Below are 19,148 nucleotides of genomic sequence, written 5' to 3'. Positions count from 1 at the left end.
ACGGTTCGGAATATTGGATATAGGAAATAAGAAAAAGGAGCCTTGCGATAGGAGAGAACAAGGCAAAAAGCAGTAGCGAGTTGCTAGAGGGATGATCAGGCGTGACATTTCCCGGCGCGTGGTTTCACCAAACGTGTGGATGCCCCATTGTTCAGACTTCCAAAGACGTGTGCGTGGAATTTTAAGGGTCATGTGTACGCCATGTGTTATTACCAGGTGGTCCCTACAGCTGAAGTCACCTAGGCGTGCCGATCAGCGTGTTGAAATGCGCCTAGCGGCGATAGTCAGCAGCTCTAGCGAGGCAAGGCGTGGGAATAACGATAGCTCGACACGTAGTTCGACACTGGGGGTTTCCGGGACATGGTTGGGATCCACTATCAAGAACCGGCCGCTTAGTAGGTTCTGCGTCTTCTTCTGGATCGAGGACTAGACGTAGCAGACTGCGCAATTGTGGACGCCCACGAGAAAACTCCGCAGCCAGTCGATGTTTGCCGATCCTTTCTCCAGATTATCGCATCAAGTCAAGTGTCGAATGAGAGGTGCAGCGGGCTTTCGGGCTGTGTGGGTGTCCTTACAGGCTTCCAGAAGGCAGCCCTTGGTGCTCAGTTCCAGCTGCCCATCACTCGGCCCTGAGTTCTGCCGCCATGTCAGCCGGGAGTGACGATGAATATGCGGCAGTTTGGGTGCGCATGACTTCTGCCGTCAATTTGCAGCAAATACCATAGTTTTTTCCATGGACTTCTGCCGCGCAATAAGAAAGGAGCATGGTCAGGGAATGGAGATGAATCGACGAGCTAGGCCGGGATTTTGATTCTACTCGAGTGGAGCGGTTGAGGAATGAGGAGTGCAGCGCCAACGGCAAGTGCCTGCTAACCAGAAGCACGGTAAGCCTGGCCCCGGCGTCTTAGTCTCGCCTTGGCCCAGCGCCCCCAAGCCGCGGAATGCCATGGGCAGCGCCTTATAGCATCCTTCGCCGCCGTCATTTGGGACCGTTTAAGCCCTCAGTTGCGACTCTCACCTTGACATCAACAACACAATGGCAACCATGTTTCGCGAATTCTCCTTCAATCCAGTGTCGGCACCCGACTACTCAGTCTACGAAGCCGAGCGGGCAGCGATGAACGTCTCGCCCACGTCACAGGCAATAGACCCACATTACTTCCCAAATCGGCCACTCACTCCGCCATGCACAATGGGCGACCTCGCCGTGCAACTCAACCAGCAAAGCCTCCGCATCGACACCAACGTCCGCTGCTATCCTCCTGGCCCGCTTACACCAGGAAGCGACGACGACGACAAGTGCGCGCCGTCCACCAAACAAGAAGAGCAGGCGCGACCAACATATTCGCGCATCGCAGCTTCCGTTCTCAGGATGCAGCGTCAACAAAGCTCGCGCATGCAGTGCAGCTCCTCGCACGTTCGGGATATCTCCAAGCTGGTTCAGATGATCGAGGAGGAAAAGCAGTGCACCGTCAACGAGCCATCATCGCGAACCTGTTCCACATCGTCAACATCTACATGCACGTCGGCCTCTTCCGGAGACGACGAGGGCGTTGACATGGAATACGACATTCCCGCACAAGGCATCGAGCCGCTCGTGAGCATGCCAGTGTGGAGAGCAGGCGACCGACGCGAAAGCTGCGTCCGCGTCACTAGACCCGTGCGCATGCGAAAGCGGTCCAAGGCCAACGGCGTATGCAAGAGGCGGTCGTCCTAATTACTATCAGCTGGAATTTGGTTACATGCATAGCGAAGGCGTTTTGGGGTGTTACTACGGGCGCATTATACCACTTGGTCTTGCTGGAAACAAGGCTTGGAGACTTACTATTATATTACTATCGGGTGGACGAGCTCCCTGCGGGTTGAGCCTGGCGTTACAGCTTACTATATAATACCAAACTTGATCAATATGCGACACATTGCTACTACTCTCTCTTATCGTGACTATCAATCCGTGACTATCAATTCGACCCAGCACACTGTTTCCCACGAGATGCATGTTCCGTGAACCTTAGCATTGGTAAATTGGTGACCCACTTGGTTGTTGCTGATCCCAAGTAAATTCGTGCCGCATCTGTCCCACCTCCAACACAAACAACCACCGCCATGTCTGTCCGCCGAGCGCTGGCACCGCGCTCTATCCACTTGCGCATAGTACCACGTCCTACGAACCTATCCGAAAGTCGCGAGATATTCCGCCTACTGCAGCGCTTTGGAGAGATCAGCACCTTCCAGTATCTACGGGTACGTCTCCCTCGCACACCATGGCTGCTTCTTCCGAGCAACTACTCATGTCATCCTTAGTACGAATACCAGAACCCCGCAGACAACGTCGCCTTCGCCATCTACCGCGACGAGTCCTCCGCCCAGCGCGCCCTCGACGCCTCACCCATCCGCTTCGCCCTCGAAAAGCTCATAGCCACCGAAGACGACACCACCCCCGAAACTCACACCGGCGAGCAAGACGAGGAATATGCGCCAACCCAGCAAACACCCCAAAAAGCAGGCATCGACGAAATTCTCCGTCCCTCCCAACTCCTAAACCGAACCCTACCTACCACCTCCACCACCCAGCAGCCCCACCCACCCTCACCCACACCAATGCCCTTCGACCCACCACCCACCTCCCCAAAACAAAAGAAATGGACAAAATGGTTTCAGGTCACTGTTGATCGTTCGCGCGCCGTTCATCAAGATTTTGTTGAGCGGCAGCCGTATTGGAAGCAGTTCAGCCCCATGAGGAGTATGGCACAAGCTGATTTGGAGAAGAAAGTGCCGCATGTTGGGTTGAGCGATGTTAGTAAGAGGCCGCCGAATGCGTATCGGACGCCTGCCAAGGTGCTGAGGGTTATGAACGAGTATGTGGAGACGAGGATGCCGACTTTGAGGGGAATTGTTGAGGGCGGTGACATTGAGACGGCGTATTTGGAGAGGAGGAAGCGCAGGGTATGAAGAGATGGAAGTTACAGACTGCCGAGTCCATCGTGATCGACAACAAGAAACGACCTACACCCGCGACTTCGTCCCGATCACGCCCACTCGCAGCCTTCCGCATCTCCCAATCGGCATTTGACAGCAACCGATTCCCTGGTTCGATGCACCATAAAATGGTGTATCCAGTGTCTGCTATTCATCGATTCGATAGAGAAGTAGTCTCCCAATCTGCGGGTATACTGTATCGGTCCAGACGCGGTTGCGGGTTGGCACGGACTACCAAATCCGCTTTTCGGTGCTCGTACATTGGACATGGAGTAAATGGCATATACGCGTCCGGCATACAGCTGCGGCACATCCAAATAGCCGACTCTTGTATGACTCATTCTTCGAGCTCGAAGATTGCTCGTCGCACATGTTCAGGTCGGGATAATGGTCTCGTCCTTGAGACGCCCTTCTCGTAGATGGCGTAAGCCAAGGTCAAAGTTGTAACGGCGCTGATGATTGCGTCAAGCGCCATGTTGGAGTCAAGTGGCATGTATGCTTTGGAGAAGTTTTGTAAGAGGAACATAGTCAAATGCAGATCAACTGGTTCTCTTTTAATTTGTGTACGCTTTATAGACACCTCATATGGTATGTAGGGTGTCAGCCAGCCCAAGACCCATCCAACAAGCCCAACCTTTCCCCCAAAGACTCCACGAACCCATAAACCTCTAAATCATGAACGCTCGGGTGGTTGAACCCAGTTTCCACATCTTTCATATCATTCAAGACTCCATCCATCCTCCCAAGATCCAGGTCCAGTCCTAGCAAGCGCGGAGATTCCTTCTCAATAGCCATCGCCAGTCTCTGGAATGCGCGGCCATGAGCGGACAGATTGTCTATCCGAATAACGCAATCTCTACAAGCTAGTTTCCCAAGCACAGCGTGAATGAGCTCGTGCATCAACGTGGACAAGCGTTGCAGCGCCAGCGACTCTCCTCGATTGCGAGACATTTCAACCTCTATTGTTACTTTCGTAGGATGCATGGTGATGCATTCATACTCGTCGCCATTGTGAAACCCCGTCTCAGTAAACCCCAGCCAGTCGTTCTTCTGACAGACGTCAAAGTCCCATACAAACTGTATCGGAATTGCCGCCCCAAAGAAGAAAACGGTTATAAGACGCTTGCAAAGTGCTCTCATGTCGTCGGTGGGGTAAGCCAGTTGTGCATACGGAGAACCAAGCTTCTGCATAAGACCTGCATTTATGACTTTCCGTATATCTCCTAGAGCCTCATGTTGCTGGAGATCCATGTCATTTTCTGGCCTGCTGAAGTATTGGATCACGTTGTTGGCGAGTTGAAGCGCCTCATATGGCCTGATCATGGAAATGACCAGAAGTTGAGGTCTCTCCTTCGGCAGAATGACTATGTCGCCTTTGTCATGAGGCAGCATGGGGCACGAGTAAGGGTACTTGAAGTAGAAGCGTGGCATACGTTCCTCGCAGGTGCATAGCTTGGGGAAGTTCTTCTCTAACAACTGGTGGTAGAAGATCTTTTTGACATCTGCCGTAGATTTGCTGAATTGCTCTGGTATTGGAGTTGGCTGAGTTGGAGTTACTACGGCTGAGTGAGTGGTGCCAGTTGAATTAGATGCCGGGAAGCCACGATGGGGTGTGGCTTGCAGCATAGCGAGATAGTAGGTGCGTACTTGAAGGTTGTGTCCGCGAATTTCACGTACCATTATAAAGAGCATAGCCACGTCCCACCTTGCGAAAGGAAAGCCGTGTTGTCTCTCTTACCCAGCACGCATTCTTTTCCAGATGTGGCAACATAAGAGAAGTAGCCAATGTCTCAACTTGAAATCAAATGTTATCAGCAAATTTTGAGACGTCTCATAACATGTAAGACTCTCGTCGTTGAGCAACATATATAGCAGTCGCATAGGCCTACTGCGAAAGCCAGAGAAACCAAAACCAATAATTCGGGTAATCTCCACAACAAAGACAAAGAAAATCAATATGTGTCGAAGATTTCCCCATAATTACAAATCTGCGGATCCGCTGAACCCCATACCTCCTCCTGACACGCCGGAGGAGTTCATCAACATGGTTCGAAAACATCACAAGAAAAATCGTAAGGAACGACTTGAACACGATACGGAGCAGAAAGTATGTGCCAACTCATGTGACAAGGCCATTGCGGCCCGAGGAACTCTCGGCAAGCCAGGATATCGAGAGCGCGTACCCTTGCGCTTGAGCGGCCACCATGCTCTTCGACTTTGTGATGAGATCAAACGTAGCACAGAAGTGGGCTGGGATGGTTTTCGCGCCGTACAACGGAAAGCCTACGTGGCCCTGCAAGCAGTAATTAAAGACACATCGGACCACGCTCTAATAAAGAGGCTGGGAAAGGACGATGCAAACGAAGTCTCGGAAGATGAGATGATGTCGCTGGTCAAGATCTTTTCAACGATCTTCTTTCCAACTAAATGGTCGGACGCTAAGATGGAACTAGACTTCAAGTGGGAAGATTGGAGAGACCGCCCAGAGATAATTGGCCTATACTGCAGTCCTACAACCGGAACACCTAGCATTCACATGTCTGCTTTCAACTATGACGATAAAGTACCAAGCTATGGTGAACTGAATGGCTTAGCCATGGACCGTCTGGCTACGATCCTTCACGAGCTTGTACACGCGTACCTGGATCATTATGCCTGCCGTTGTATGAAGAATCAGGAGTCGTTCGAGGAAGATGTTGATCAACTCGAGGGGCATGGATGGGCGTGGCAGCGAATAGCAAGCTTGGTAGAACGCGCCGCTCCTGATATCATCGGTCTCCCGCTGAATCTGACGCGGTTTGAAGCTATCAAGTGCCATTGGGGTGCACTTACATATTGGCCGACACAAAAGGAGGCCAACGACTGGCAGCTGTAGGATGATGTGGTAGAGGCCTAGGCCACGTCGAAACAGAAATTTACTTGGTTTAGCACCGTAGTGAGTTCGATGTTGTTCGTCATTATTGGATTTTTCAACAACGTGCTGTATTGTATCCGATATGTACCGGAATGTATGACAAAACAACTCGATAGCCATCGGTGTCCGTGCGCGACGTGATGATAAAAAGACTAGTCGAGCTGCTAGGAGGGAAGTGATGACAATGTGAGGCTTGCGGCAGAACGAGCCTGGTGGATCCTTATCAATTCTGCAGCTACGACAAGGCACACATATGGCAAGTCGTACAAGCGGCCGACGAAGAGCACCGTTTGAGCGCGCATCAAGGACGAGGAGCTTTGTCGTGTTCCCGATCTGACATACATTTTTGATGAGTATGATGAGCAGAAGTTGTCAGTGTCGGAACGCGATCGTGGAGCCAACCAGATGCCATCCAATGCAACGACGCATGGGCCTAAGGGTACACGAAGCGAAGAACACCTTGGAACTGGCCTTCTATATTCCAGGACGAAATCGTGTTGCGACGTGCACATGACCGCTGAATGCAGTTGCCATGGGCCGATTCTACAATCCGTTCAGTCATCGCCGGTCAACAGTTGCAGATGCAGAAGCCACACCCAGGCCCACTACAGAGGAGCCATCGTCAGACGAACATGCAGCGACGAAACGAAGCCGTCACCCAGCCCACGCCTCCATCGGCACAATTCCAGACAGACCCGATGACATACGAGATTATGTACGCGGTGTCAGCGCCTACATCCACTGGCTCCAGAGCCTCACCGAACACGAGCGATCGAACGTCACCCGAGTTACGGAGATCAAGCGCGAATTGAAGATTGCGCACCGAAACCTAGAGAAACTCGATGTCGATATGTACTGCGAACTTGGAGATGAGATTGAGACACTGGTCAAAGATGCTATGAGACATGCTTGGCGGTCGTATAGGAGCGTAGTGAAGTTTGAAGAAAAACTGAGAGGCCCACAGAGCTGCGGCGATGCCGGCGTCAAGTTGTGTAGGATATCAGAACCGCAGAATCAAAGGAATACATCGACAGATAATAGAAAAGTCGAAGGCTACGTACGCAGCTGTACGATGGAAGAGAAACAAGCGTTCCATGACGCCCTTGACATGCGACAGCAACCTGCTGAAATATTCCATGACGAAGATACGTACCTCATGTCCGGCGCTCTTCCAATCGAGGATAGACCTCCGCAGGTCCAAGTTCAGAGAGTAGGGCGAGCCAATGCTTTTGAGGCGCTGAGGCAGTTACCGCACCTCTTCACTCACGGAGCGCCATCGCAATGCTCAGAAAGCCTCCACCTACCTGCGACGCATCCTGAAAAGATCCCGCAACCGAGAGACGAAGTCAAGATGCGGCTACAACAAGAGGAAGCCAATATGGATCCCATCTTGCGCGACCCCCACAAAGTGCGACGAGGCAGCTGCAACGGCTTCATGATCACCGAGATGACAATGCATGCGATTGAGGATGCTCGCTTCGTGTTGCCATACCTGCACTACATGAAGCTTCATGAGCTGCGGGCCATCAAGGAGTGGCTGGGCAATGCGGGTTTTATCGTGAGCCCTGGCTCTATGAGCCGTATGGAGAAAGCTCTCCTCTGCATACAGCTCCTGCAAACTGGCTGTCGATATGAAGCATTGGCCGTGATCCATTCGCGTTCGCCGCATGAGGTCAGGGGATCGTGCATCGAAGTTATGCGAGCTTTGTTGAAGTGGCATCGAATGACGGTCGATGATGACGACATAGGATATCAAGCCGAGTACATTGTTCTTTGGGGCAGTTGGCATAAGTACACCGTGTCTGATGGAAAGGCAGCCCAGTACTTTGGTTTCGATTGGACACATGTTGCTAAAGTTCTCGTCGCACTCAACGTTTACATGGGCCGCTGGCGCATGCAGGGCAAGTTTGCCATGGACGGTCCGGCATTCGCATGGGGCAAGTTCTTCGTGCCGAACGGCGGCGACCACATCCTAGGTATGAGCGATGGAGACCAAGGAGAGCGTAATGACGCCGAGACGAGTTCTTTTTATGCTGTGGCTCGACGGGGTAGGCTGAGAGAAAGCACAGACAAGCGAAAGGCTCTTTTTGGCACGGTCAAACGGCTTTTTCCCTTTAGGTCGCAACACGGCAATCCGGCTCGTAAAGAGTGGCGCAAAATCCGACGATGGTGGGCCACGATGGTTGCGGAGCGGGTGTCAAGATGCGCGCATCCATTAAGCGTACAGGATTTCATCTCCACATCGTATCGCTATCGCAGCGGTATCTCAATGCTCGGCGGCACCAGTGGCGTACAGAGCAGGTCGTCGCTTCAGGGATCGCAGTGCAGAGTGCCTGGTGTTTCACAATTCCTTGGCTCCCGGCCTGGCGCAAAGCCACCCGCGTTCTGCAGGCGAGACACGATCATGGGAGGTCGCACAAGCGGCGTGGGCACATTGTTTGCGGCCCTTGAGGCGACTGACGGCAGTTGAGGCGGGAGTAACATTTAATGACCAAATAAAATCGGAGGCAATAGTAAACAAGTCATCAATGGCACAGAGCGTTCAGGAGAGTCGCTATTCTCGGCGATCGACAAGCGCCGTTTGTAGATTAGGGTCCGTCGACCAATAGCAATGAGCAGGGAGCATTCGTGCACTAGACGACTCCTTAAATCTTCTTGCAAGGCTGCACCCCAATTGCTCTTCACCTCCGAGTCTCTAAAACGCGGTCCTGACGCTCCCTTGAACGACTTTCCCCTCGTTTTCCTTTTCTCGTTACGAGAGTCCACTCTTTACTCAACACTCACTATCCCAGTCACTCCTTGCTACAAACACCTACAGCGCGTCTGGTCTACGCGCGAATCACACTCTTTCAGTACTCATAGTGCTTACATACCGACATAATCCGCCGAGATGAAGTCATTCACCCTTTCTACGGCTGCGCTTATCGCAGGCCTTATCTCTACGACTACTGCGCAAACCCATACCGACTGTATGTGACCTATGGCGCACTACCAGTAAAGGATATACTAATGCGTCGACACAGGTTATCCCCTCAACACCACAGGATGTCCAGACATGGAAGCGCTCGGCGGAAACGTCACCTTCAACTGGAACAAGACTGGTATCCCCAATGATGACAAGATCTGGAGGATGCCCAACCAGGGCAAGATCGACTGGGTCGAGAAGGGCGCGACCTTCACCATTGGGCGATCGGGCGACTCCCCCACAGCCAACTCGGTGTTCTACATGCTCTTCGGTCGCCTTGAGGTTGTCATGAAGGTGGCTACTGGTACGGGTATCATCTCCAGTGCCATCCTGCAGTCGGAGGCGCTTGACGAGATCGACTGGGAGTTCCGTGGCGACAACAAGATGATTTTGACCAACTACTTCGGCAAAGGAGACACTTCGACCTACGACCGTGGCAAAGACTTCGACCAGGGCTTCAATCCACAGGACGACTTCCACAACTACACCATCGATTGGACCGAGGACCGCATTGAGTGGTGGGTGGATGACAAGAAGGTCAGGACTCTCACCCACGATGAGGCTCAAGGAGGAACGCGATACCCCCAAACACCCATGAATATTCGTCTTGGTTCGTGGGCTGCTGGTGACCCCAACAAGAACGACCCCGGTGTCGTCGAGTGGGCTGGTGGCAAGACAGACTTCACCAAAGGTCCCTACACCATGACGATCCAGTCCGTCTACGCACAGGACTACACGAACGCTGCAAAGTACTCCTGGGCCGATATGGATTCCTCTGGCGATTGGCAGAAGGTTAAGGTTATCGAGTACGTTTTTTTTTAGCTATCCCGTTATCATGTCATGAGACTAACAAAACCTAGGGGAAAGTCCGAGGTCCTCGAAGAGATCCAATCTCCTCACGGCGTTAGGAACCGATTCGAGTCCCTTTCCAAGGGCGCCAAGATTGGTATCATTGCTGGCGTCCTCGGAGCAGTAGCAATTGGCGCAGTCGTCTTCCTCTTTTGCTGCATCAAGAGGCGCCGCGAGGGCAAGAGGGAGGCCCAGGCTCTCCTAGCTGAAGAGCAAAAGGAGGCTGCGGAGCTCAGCAAGTACAAGGCCCAGATGCAGGCCGGTAGGTTTGCCATGGGATCTAACCGTGTATAACCTTGGAAGGCTCATCATGAGAGGAGATGTTGGAGTTGCGGATATACAATCTTAATAGGATGGGTTTTTCTTGCAGCTGGATGGCGGCTTGTTGAATGGAGGCTGTTGTTCCCTTGTCATGTCAGTGTTACGATCAGTTGCTTTCTTGTTTCATGTATGCTTTATATACCCTTGCGCTGTTTTCGTCGACCAAGGCTATACTTTAGTACCTAGTTTGCAACATACCACGGCTTGATGTCGTGTAGTTAAGAACATTGAGGCTCTGCGCAATCTTTGTGGAGCTGTGATCTCTGTTGGTGGCGGCTGGCATGTGACGTGGTGTTCTCCGCAAACCCCGGACACATGGCATGCATGGTGCGGCCTGCGCCGGCTAACTTTAAGCTGCCTCGGCTTGTGAGCGGCGCTCCACCGTCCTTGATCTGAAAGATATGCCTCATTCGTTCCTTCTACTTTGACACAATATTGTAAAAATGGCTTCCTTCTCAAGATCACTACGACCCCTCACCCGCGTTGCTACTGCTTCGTCGCGTTCGCTACGACCAGCAGCCCGCGTCGCCCCGCAGTATGTTTGTGTACCATGAAGGTGAATATATGGAGGCTGACACAACATCTAATTAGATTACGATGCCTTTCCATGACTGCCGCCCGTCGAGAAGCCATTGACATCTCAGATGTACCCCCCACGCCCATCACCCACCTCTCCGAGACGGAGATGCTCATGGGCGAGTCCGTCTCCAAGTTTGCCAACGATGTCATTCTCCCCAAGGCGCGAGACATGGATGAGGCCGAATCCATGGACCCCGCAGTAGTGGAGCAACTATTCGAGCAAGGCCTCATGGGTATCGAAATTCCGGAGGAATACGGTGGCTCTGGCATGAACTTCACATCGGCTATCATTGCCATTGAGGAGTTGGCGCGTGTCGACCCCAGTGTGAGCGTCATGTGCGATGTCCACAACACACTTGTCAACACCGCCATTCTCAAGTACGGATCTGAGAAGATCAAGAAGGAGTGGCTGCCCAAGTTGGCGACAAACACGGTCGGCTCCTTCTGTCTTTCAGAACCCGTTTCAGGATCCGATGCCTTCGCGCTCGCCACCAAAGCCACGCGAACCGACAATGGATACAAGATCAGCGGAAGCAAGATGTGGATAACGAACAGTGTTGAAGCCAACTTCTTCATTGTCTTTGCCAACCTCGACCCCAGCAAGAAGTACAAGGGCATTACTGCGTTTATCGTTGAGAAGGGCACACCCGGCTTCTCCATTGCGAAGAAGGAGAAGAAGCTTGGTATCAAGGCCAGCAGTACCTGCGTCATCAACTTTGACGACGTTGAGATTCCCAAGGACAACCTGCTTGGCAAGGAGTTCGAGGGCTACAAGTACGCTATTGCGCTGTTGAACGAGGGGCGCATTGGCATCGCAGCGCAGATGACTGGTCTTGCGCTGGGTGCCTGGGAAAACGCTGCAGGGTGAGTACACGCATTACTCACACACACACACACACACACACACATACTCTGGCCGAATACTAACAACCCCCAGCTACGTATGGAACGACCGCAAGCAATTCGGTCAACTCGTCGGCGAGTTCCAATCGATGCAACATCAGCTCGCGCAGGCGTGGACTGAGATTCAAGCTGCCCGTGCTCTCGTCTACAATGCCGCCCGCAAGAAGGAAGCCGGCGAGGACTTCATCATGGATGCTGCCATGGCCAAGCTCATGTCATCGCAGGTCGCTGGACGTGTATCTGGACAGGCGATTGAGTGGATGGGTGGCATGGGCTTCGTAAGGGAAGGACTTGCGGAGAAGTACTTCAGGGACAGCAAGATTGGTGCCATTTACGAGGGAACAAGTAACATCCAGTTGACTACTATTGGCAAGCACTTGCAGAAGAGGTATACCAAATAGATGCTGAAACAATAAAAAGCCTAGCATGATTCATGCAGAACATCGTCATTCCTTGAAGCACAAGATCCAGCGGTACGATGGTTCTCGCGATTTCGACGTCCAGAAGCAATATAGTTGTTGTTTTGTGTTGACAAATATTGGAAAGGTTATAGGCCAACGCCATGAACCAGATCGTGGGCTCGCTTCAAACATCCTGGGACGATCGTAGCGGGGGATGCATCATTACCTCATGCGCCGCAAGCAGCCTAGTGCATACAGCAATCGCTCTCAGTCTCGAGATTGCTGCGATTGGGAAACGGCTGGTTCATACGTCCTACGAGTCAAGCCACGCGTTCACATGCGACTTGTTACCCGTTCCTCCTGCCCGCGCGCATCCGTAGTTGGTGAGTGCGAGGCATGGTCATTGCATCCACCGAACACGATGCCATGGAAGACACTTTCCGGAGGGGCATATGTCTCCCCACTCTCGACCCACCATCGGAGCCGCCTGGGAAGATCCATGCTACTCAATTGCGCCAACGCTCGCAACCGGAAAATATCGCAAGAACCATGGTATGCCCTCCAGTGACAGCCGGAGCTGCTCCCTCGTCATAATTCACCCTGGTGCGGCAGCTGTCGCCCACCCCGTCCTCTCAGCCTCAGGCGCGTGTCTCATCGTGTCAGCCCAACCTCAAACTTCACATGTCGTCTATAGAATCCATAACCGCAGCCGAATCCTACAGTCTCCTCTCGCATCCTTATCGTACCCCTGTTTTTCTTTTCTAGGCCCGCATCTCGCGTGACAGTGGCCCACTACACACATCTCCTTTAGCCCGTTCTGTCACAGTTCATCAGCGCCAACGCAATCGGGCGGTTGCAGCAGTTCCCCAGCCACATTGCGTACAGAGTTTTGATCATCCTCTGGCGCAAGTCGCGTTCTGCTCACCTCATGGTCGCATAACCCACCGCCCATCATGGCGTCTGGTTCCAAGCCTAAGGACCAAGACCGTCCAAGTGCTAGCGGGCGCATACAGTCTGGCCTGGAGAACATCCTGCCAGCAAGCTTCTTCGATATGCAAAAGTGCGCTGGCGACTTCCCCAAGGAGAACAAGTCCATATCGTCTCCACGCTCTCGGCCGTCTGCTACCCCACTCTCCAACTTGTCGCGTTCTGTATCGTCCATGACAGACAGCTTTATGCTAGAACACTGGGGTCCCTCTTCTTCAAAGTCCACGCGACCTGAACACGATGGCAGAGACAGCACAGAGGCTCCACCCAAGGAGGAGGACGCGCCTACGGTAATATCCAATTGGGCACATTTATCCTACATAAAATCCCAGCGTAATACACTTCGCGCCGAACTCAAGGCTCACCAAGTCGCTGGAGCCGAAGCAAAGCGGTCCGTGTCGTCGTTGCGGCGTCTGGCCTTTCGCATGGCCGTGAATATATCGGTCAAGGAAAAGCAGATTGCAACTACAGCGCGTAGCTTAGCCAAGAGTAGGACAAGTAGCTATCTGGAAGGCAAAGATGCGCAGAAGAGAGTAGAGGAGTTGAAGAGGGCGTTGCATGTTGAAGAAGGACGGAACAAGGAGATTCTCGAGGCACTGGAGAGGGCTTCTATGTTGACGCTTCAATGTAAGTATACCGCATCCAGGCCCTGGCTTTGCTGATTGATCGTACAGACTCAAATCCGAAACCTCAACCTCAACACAAACCTATAGGTCTCTTTATCTCACCACCTGCATCTCCGCCGACGCGTTCAAGTGTTCTTGACAGTCCAACTCTTGCTCCGAGAACTCCAACGCGAGCGTCTCCCTCGCCATGGCACGATCTAGATCTCGAGCTCACTCCCCGTCTGTCAAGTCCTTCGGAGATACGCACCTCCGACAGTCGTTTGATACGAGCGAAACGCGAATCTGACCAGGCTCTTGCTGCCTGCCGAAGCCGCATAGAGCAATTACAACGCGAATGTGCAGCAAGCAAGGAAGACGGTAGGCTTCTGGAAGCGACAAGAGAAGGTCTGGAACAGGAGATCCAAAGCCACCAGTCTCGAATTGCTGCTTTGGAGCGTTCGAGGTCTGCGGTACAAGAAATCTTGGAGTCGACCAAGGCGCAATTGAACATCACAGTAGGCTCGGAAGAGACATTGAAGCAGGAATTACAGGCCAAATGCGATGAAATCGCAGAATGGGAACACAAGAACGGAAACCTGCAGTACATAATCGAAGGGCTGCAGAAAGAGAAGGTTGACCTGAATGACCGTCTTGGCACACAGAATGCTCTGGTTAGGGAAATGGAGATCCGCACCACCACACTGGAAGAAACCCTACACTCTTTGCAGAGTAAGGCGGAAATCGCTGAGCGCCACGAATCGTCGCTACGAGACCGTCTCGCAGAGAAGGAAAGCGCATGCCAAGATCTGAGGAAGCGACTTGACCGAGGATTGGAACACATCGCACGTCTAGAGCAGAAGATTACTGGGTACGAGAAAGATGAGGCTGAGCATCTTCGAAAGATCGAGATTGGTGGGAGTGTCATCTCTGCGTTACGTGAGCAGCTCCATGAGTCGCAAGCCACAAGCAAAAATACCGAAGACGCCTTGACAGCTCTGAAGGAGGAAGTGGAGCAGGTCCAAGCCAATTTACGAGCTGAGAGCGATGCAAGTAGAAGCTTGACTGCAGAGCTTGAGGCTATGCGAATAGAGAAAGCCAATGTTTATAGGGACTTGCGTGCCACGTCAGAGAACCTTAAGCGAGAGGCCGAATCGAAGACCAACCTCCAAACTGAGCTAGAAGATTTGCGCAACTCTCACGACGACGTTGCAAAACAACTGCGACAAGCCCACGAGCGCACTCAATCGTTAGAGACGGCTGATGCCAGCAACCGGGCTAAGCTAGAGACACTTCACGACGAAAAGGCATCAATCGAAGCCGATCTCAAAGATGCCCGGCAACTGCTGTTCAGACTGCGCGAAGATGTACGGATGCGAGATGCCGAGCTTGCTGACCTGCAGTCTGTCAAGTCAAAACTCCAACAGAAGCTTCAGACATCAGAAGAGCGGGTATCACATCTCGAGCAAGAGTTGGACCAAGTACAGGCGTCCAAGCAAGCAGCTGATGAACAGCATGCAGCCGAGATGAAGAAAAGCGCTGAACACCTCCGCGAACTGGAGTCGTCTATGCTTAATCTCCGATCAGTGCTTGAGTCGTCAGAGAGGCTGGAGGCTACTTTACGACAAGAGCTGGATCATGTGCGAAGCTCCAAAGATGCGGTTGAGAATGAGCTCGGTCAGGCACTCCGATCGAAAGCAGACCTCGAAGGCCAGGTCGACCATATTCAGTCGAGACTGACATGGACGGAGAGCGACCGTGACAGCTTGCAGACTAAGATTATCCAGCTTGAGGGCGACCTGAACATCAGCTCTCAGGCCAAGAGTCGTCTTGATGCGCGGCTCTCTGCTACGATAAATGAGAGTGATTCGCTGAAGACTCGCGTCACAGAGCTAGAGGGTGCGCTCGAGGACAACATCGAGGCAAAATCAAAGACTGAAGAAGCCTTATCCATCGCGCAATTGGACGGTGAGACTTCTAGCAAAGGTCTGGCGGATCTTCGTGGGCAGCTCGAGGATGTGGAGGCTGCTAAAGACCAAGTGGAAGAGGAGTTGCACGACGTGATCAGCTCGAAATCAGATCTCGAAACCCAGCTCCAGTCAGCGAAAGATCAGTTGGTCAAGGCTGAGTCTGAGGGTCGCGACGTACGCTTGCAACTTTCAGAGCTACAGGGTGAAGTGGCGAAAGTCCAAAGATCGAAACAGCAGCTCGAAGAGCAGTTGTTGGCCCACAATGCATCCCACGAAAAGCTTGACGAGGATCTACAATCTACACAATCCCAGCTGCAGGAGGTTCAGGCTCGGATCCCACAGCTTGAGGCAAGACTAGCATCCAGCGAAGAAGAGCTTGAAGCTATGTGCCGAGCCAAGGCAGTCACCGAGAAGCGACTCGAAGAGACACAGGCTGCAAATGCAGGCTTAGAGAAGGAGCTCGCTGTTGCACGGCAAAACAATGAAGACATCAAGAATCAACTTGACAGTACCGTTGCCACCAATGCACAACTGGAGAAGGATCTCACTGCAAGTCGTTCCCAAATGGGCGAAGCGGATGCACACAACGCCGAGCTCACTTCAGAACTAGGTCGAGCTGAGAAAGAGCTGGAAACTCTCCGACAACTTAAGGATGATGTCGAGAAGAGGTTGAGCGAAGCATTAGCTGTCTCGACAAGCACAGAAGAATGCCTTTCCTCGACCCGCTCGCGTCTTCGCGAACTCGAATCGCAGAATTCCTCCATCACAACAGAGCTTACAGAGACGAACGAAAAGCTAGCCGCTCTTCGCCAGGCGAAAGCCGAGTTGGAGAGCAAGGCAACCGGCGCCGAACAACATGCCGGGTCTCTTCAAGAAGATCTGACGAACACGCGCTCCCGACTTCACGAGCTCGAAGCACAAAATTCGTCCACCACTACAGAGCTTGTGGAGGCAAATGAAGAATTAGCCACTCTCCGACAGGCAAAAGCCGAGTTGGAGCGTAAGGTAGTCGACACTGAACAGCATGCTGGATCTCTTCAGGATGATCTAACGAACATGCGCTCACGGATAGCCGAGCTGGACTCGAATAGCACTAGCTTGATCTCCAAGTTGTCGGCTAGCAGCAAGGAGCTGGAGGAGGTCAAACTAGCTTACGCAAAACTTGAGGAATCTTCTGAAACAACTTCGCATCGGAACGGGGAGCTTGAGGCTGAACTCCAAGCTGCACAGATGCGCCTCGACATTGCTGAGTCGGAAGGTTTCAGCTTAGTCTCTAAGTTGTCACTTAGCAGCAAAGAACTAGAGAACCTTAAACTGGCTCACGCAAAACTCGAGGAGACGTCTCGAACCGCGACTCACCGTAATGGTGAGCTTGAGACCGAACTGCAAGCTGCGCAGATGCGCCTCGACATTGCGGAGTCGGAAAGTCTGGAAGCGATCAACAAATTCGTCGGAGCCGACAAGGAGCTTGTTTCTCTTCGAGAGTCGAATGCCAAGCTAGATTCCTCTGAGAAAGATTTGCTGGCTCGTCTTACTTCAGCAGAAGAAGAGCTGGACACTGCACGTGAGAAGAACGCTCAACTGGAGGCTTTCCTCGAGCGTGTGGAAGCTGACATGGCTGACGCTCATTCTGCCATTGAGGATACCGAGAGGCGCTACCATGAGTCTATGGAGGCTTCACAATCTAAGTTGGAAGCGGCAAAGAATTCCAAGCAAAAGTACAAGCGCAGACTTGGTGAAAGAAACAACGAACTTGAGATCTTGATCAATGAGAACTCAGATCTACATCACCAGATCGGCGATCAGACGCGTGAATTGGGTGCGCTCAAGAAGGGCAAAGGCAAATTAATCGAAGAGCTGTCGAAGAAGGAGAAGTACATCGAGGAGCTCGGATCATCTTCAGACAACCGAATAAGATCCCTGAACTCGGCGTACGACGGTTTGAAGAAAAAGTTCGAAGAACAGCAACAACAGCACCGACAATTAGACGGTAAACACGACAACGCTGTTCGCCTAGAGGCCGAACTGGAGAGGAAGATGACTGAGATTGAAGAGATGCGACACCATCAGGACGAATATGCGACGTCATTCACTGCATTAGAGCAAGAAGTGAAGACCTTGCGGGATGATAAGAGAGCATTTGAGAAACTGGTCGCCACACTCCAAGAGAAGATCAGACATCTGGAAGTCTTGGAGGAGTGGGAGGAGCCGAGCGAACTCAACAGGACCACCTCACCACGTCACATCACTATCCAAGACGGCCCCTACGACACTGCTCCGCCTAGCCCCATGTCTTCTCATACGAGAAGTTCAATTGGCCACGTCAGCATACAGCATGAAAGGCCTCAAACCAGCGCCAGTACTGTCTCCCACGAAGAAGATCTCGATTCATGGGCAATGCAAGTCGAGAAGATACGCATGCAACGCAACGATGCGGCTGTTCAACTCAAAGGCATGAAGAAGTCCCGACACAACCTTAAGAAGACGCTGAGAGACACCGACGCGCAACTTCACCGGATAGAGAAGGAGACCAAAATGTAAGTGACGCTACATCAGTACCACACGATAAAGACCGACGACTAACAACCTTCAGAAAGCGACCCCAAAACCTTCTCAGAAAGAAGAGCCGTCCAATTACACCAACCCTCCTCATCATAAACCAAGCCCGCACCTCACCCTCCCCGCGTATCGGCGCTTCGTCTCCACAAACACCTACCCGCCCTACAACCTCACATAACATTTCTTTCTCGCCTCGATCCACGGTGAACGCCAACTCGCGGCATAGCACATACATCGCTCCTACTACTCCTGATAAGGGAGCTACACCTTCGACGCCTGAACGTCCCAAAACCAGTCATAGTCTGCGGAAACGACTGAGTTATCGAGCTACGACTAGTGGTGGTGATGAGCATGCGGGTGTCTCGCCTGGAGAACGTGGGCATATGAGGAGGTGGAGCTCTGGATTGAGGAGTTTGTTTCATAAGCATGCGTGATACCTCTTTTTTTTCGTCTTTGTTGTTTTATTCTTCATGGCCACGCGCTTCTTTTCGCTTCGTTTTGTAGATATCTTCTTCTCTGTGTTGCTGTTTGTCGTTGTAGTGTTTTTCTGTACATTAGTTATCGTGCCGCTTTTGGGAATGTTCTTGCGCGTTTGAGATCGGACGGGTAGACTCTCATGGGTCAGGTATTTGGTTACCTAGGTTTTATGGGCGGTTTCTAGCATCTTTTTATGTCTGTACAGGAAGTTACAGGGCCTTTAGTCATAATACACTGCTTTTCTGTCTATTCCATCAATGCTGTCCATCAGTGTTCAACTGATCAAGAATTTGAAGTATACTTTCAGCACACTATCCTATCCAGATCTTGAGCATGCGCATAAATCTTGTCTCCTTCTCATCACCATACCCCCAGCTTCCACAGGTATCGTGGTAAAACTCGAAAGCGAATAGTCATCTCGTATAATCGCAAGTTGTCCGACCGCTTAAAGTTTCTAGTAGTCCAGGTTGTCTTGAGCATGTATTTTGCGACCATTGGTGAGCCTACGCACTATTACTTATCGGGATACATGACTGATCAAGCCGCGGGAATGACAATGGTCAGACCATGCACTGGTTTCTTCATTAGCATCTTTGATCCATCAAGCCTAGCTACGCAAAAAGCTATTTCTTTCTCCTCAAT

The 19,148-nt window shown here is 52.0% G+C and overlaps 8 protein-coding genes across 8 annotated transcripts; 7 read left to right on the top strand and 1 right to left on the bottom strand.

The window, feature by feature from the left end:
- Window positions 1–1,036: 1,036 nt before the first annotated feature.
- On the top strand, window positions 1,037–1,717 carry ALTATR162_LOCUS7131 (uncharacterized protein; the record flags this gene model as incomplete). Its single annotated transcript, XM_043314758.1, has 1 exon — window positions 1,037–1,717. The coding sequence occupies one exon, from the start codon at window positions 1,037–1,039 to the stop codon at window positions 1,715–1,717; it is 681 nt and encodes a 226-aa protein (XP_043170693.1).
- A 389-nt stretch (window positions 1,718–2,106) lies between these two features.
- ALTATR162_LOCUS7130 (uncharacterized protein) lies at window positions 2,107–2,952 on the top strand (the record flags this gene model as incomplete). The annotated part of the gene is made up of 2 exons (XM_043314757.1): window positions 2,107–2,244; window positions 2,305–2,952. 2 exons carry the CDS (start codon window positions 2,107–2,109, stop codon window positions 2,950–2,952), a joined length of 786 nt encoding a protein of 261 aa, XP_043170692.1.
- Window positions 2,953–3,579: 627 nt separating this feature from the next.
- Window positions 3,580–4,605, bottom strand: ALTATR162_LOCUS7129 (uncharacterized protein; the record flags this gene model as incomplete). Its single annotated transcript, XM_043314756.1, has 1 exon — window positions 3,580–4,605. One exon carries the CDS (start codon window positions 4,603–4,605, stop codon window positions 3,580–3,582), a length of 1,026 nt encoding a protein of 341 aa, XP_043170691.1.
- A 331-nt stretch (window positions 4,606–4,936) lies between these two features.
- Window positions 4,937–5,854, top strand: ALTATR162_LOCUS7128 (uncharacterized protein; the record flags this gene model as incomplete). The annotated part of the gene is made up of 1 exon (XM_043314755.1): window positions 4,937–5,854. One exon carries the CDS (start codon window positions 4,937–4,939, stop codon window positions 5,852–5,854), a length of 918 nt encoding a protein of 305 aa, XP_043170690.1.
- A 571-nt stretch (window positions 5,855–6,425) lies between these two features.
- Window positions 6,426–8,363, top strand: ALTATR162_LOCUS7127 (uncharacterized protein; the record flags this gene model as incomplete). The annotated part of the gene is made up of 1 exon (XM_043314754.1): window positions 6,426–8,363. One exon carries the CDS (start codon window positions 6,426–6,428, stop codon window positions 8,361–8,363), a length of 1,938 nt encoding a protein of 645 aa, XP_043170689.1.
- A 420-nt stretch (window positions 8,364–8,783) lies between these two features.
- ALTATR162_LOCUS7126 (uncharacterized protein) lies at window positions 8,784–10,001 on the top strand (the record flags this gene model as incomplete). Its single annotated transcript, XM_043314753.1, has 3 exons — window positions 8,784–8,862; window positions 8,917–9,664; window positions 9,719–10,001. The coding sequence occupies 3 exons, from the start codon at window positions 8,784–8,786 to the stop codon at window positions 9,999–10,001; spliced, it is 1,110 nt and encodes a 369-aa protein (XP_043170688.1).
- Window positions 10,002–10,471: 470 nt separating this feature from the next.
- On the top strand, window positions 10,472–11,911 carry ALTATR162_LOCUS7125 (uncharacterized protein; the record flags this gene model as incomplete). Its single annotated transcript, XM_043314752.1, has 3 exons — window positions 10,472–10,563; window positions 10,620–11,471; window positions 11,545–11,911. The coding sequence occupies 3 exons, from the start codon at window positions 10,472–10,474 to the stop codon at window positions 11,909–11,911; spliced, it is 1,311 nt and encodes a 436-aa protein (XP_043170687.1).
- A 953-nt stretch (window positions 11,912–12,864) lies between these two features.
- ALTATR162_LOCUS7124 (uncharacterized protein) lies at window positions 12,865–18,463 on the top strand (the record flags this gene model as incomplete). The annotated part of the gene is made up of 3 exons (XM_043314751.1): window positions 12,865–13,525; window positions 13,573–18,007; window positions 18,064–18,463. 3 exons carry the CDS (start codon window positions 12,865–12,867, stop codon window positions 18,461–18,463), a joined length of 5,496 nt encoding a protein of 1,831 aa, XP_043170686.1.
- Between the last annotated feature and the right edge of the window lie 685 nt (window positions 18,464–19,148).

Source organism: Alternaria atra (assembly GCF_907166805.1).
Source record: "Alternaria atra isolate CS162 genome assembly, contig: 28, whole genome shotgun sequence".
In the NCBI taxonomy this organism is placed as follows: Eukaryota; Fungi; Ascomycota; class Dothideomycetes; order Pleosporales; family Pleosporaceae; genus Alternaria; species Alternaria atra.
The sequence above is the reverse complement of the archived record's forward strand: the minus strand, read 5'-3'. Positions and strand labels throughout refer to the sequence as shown.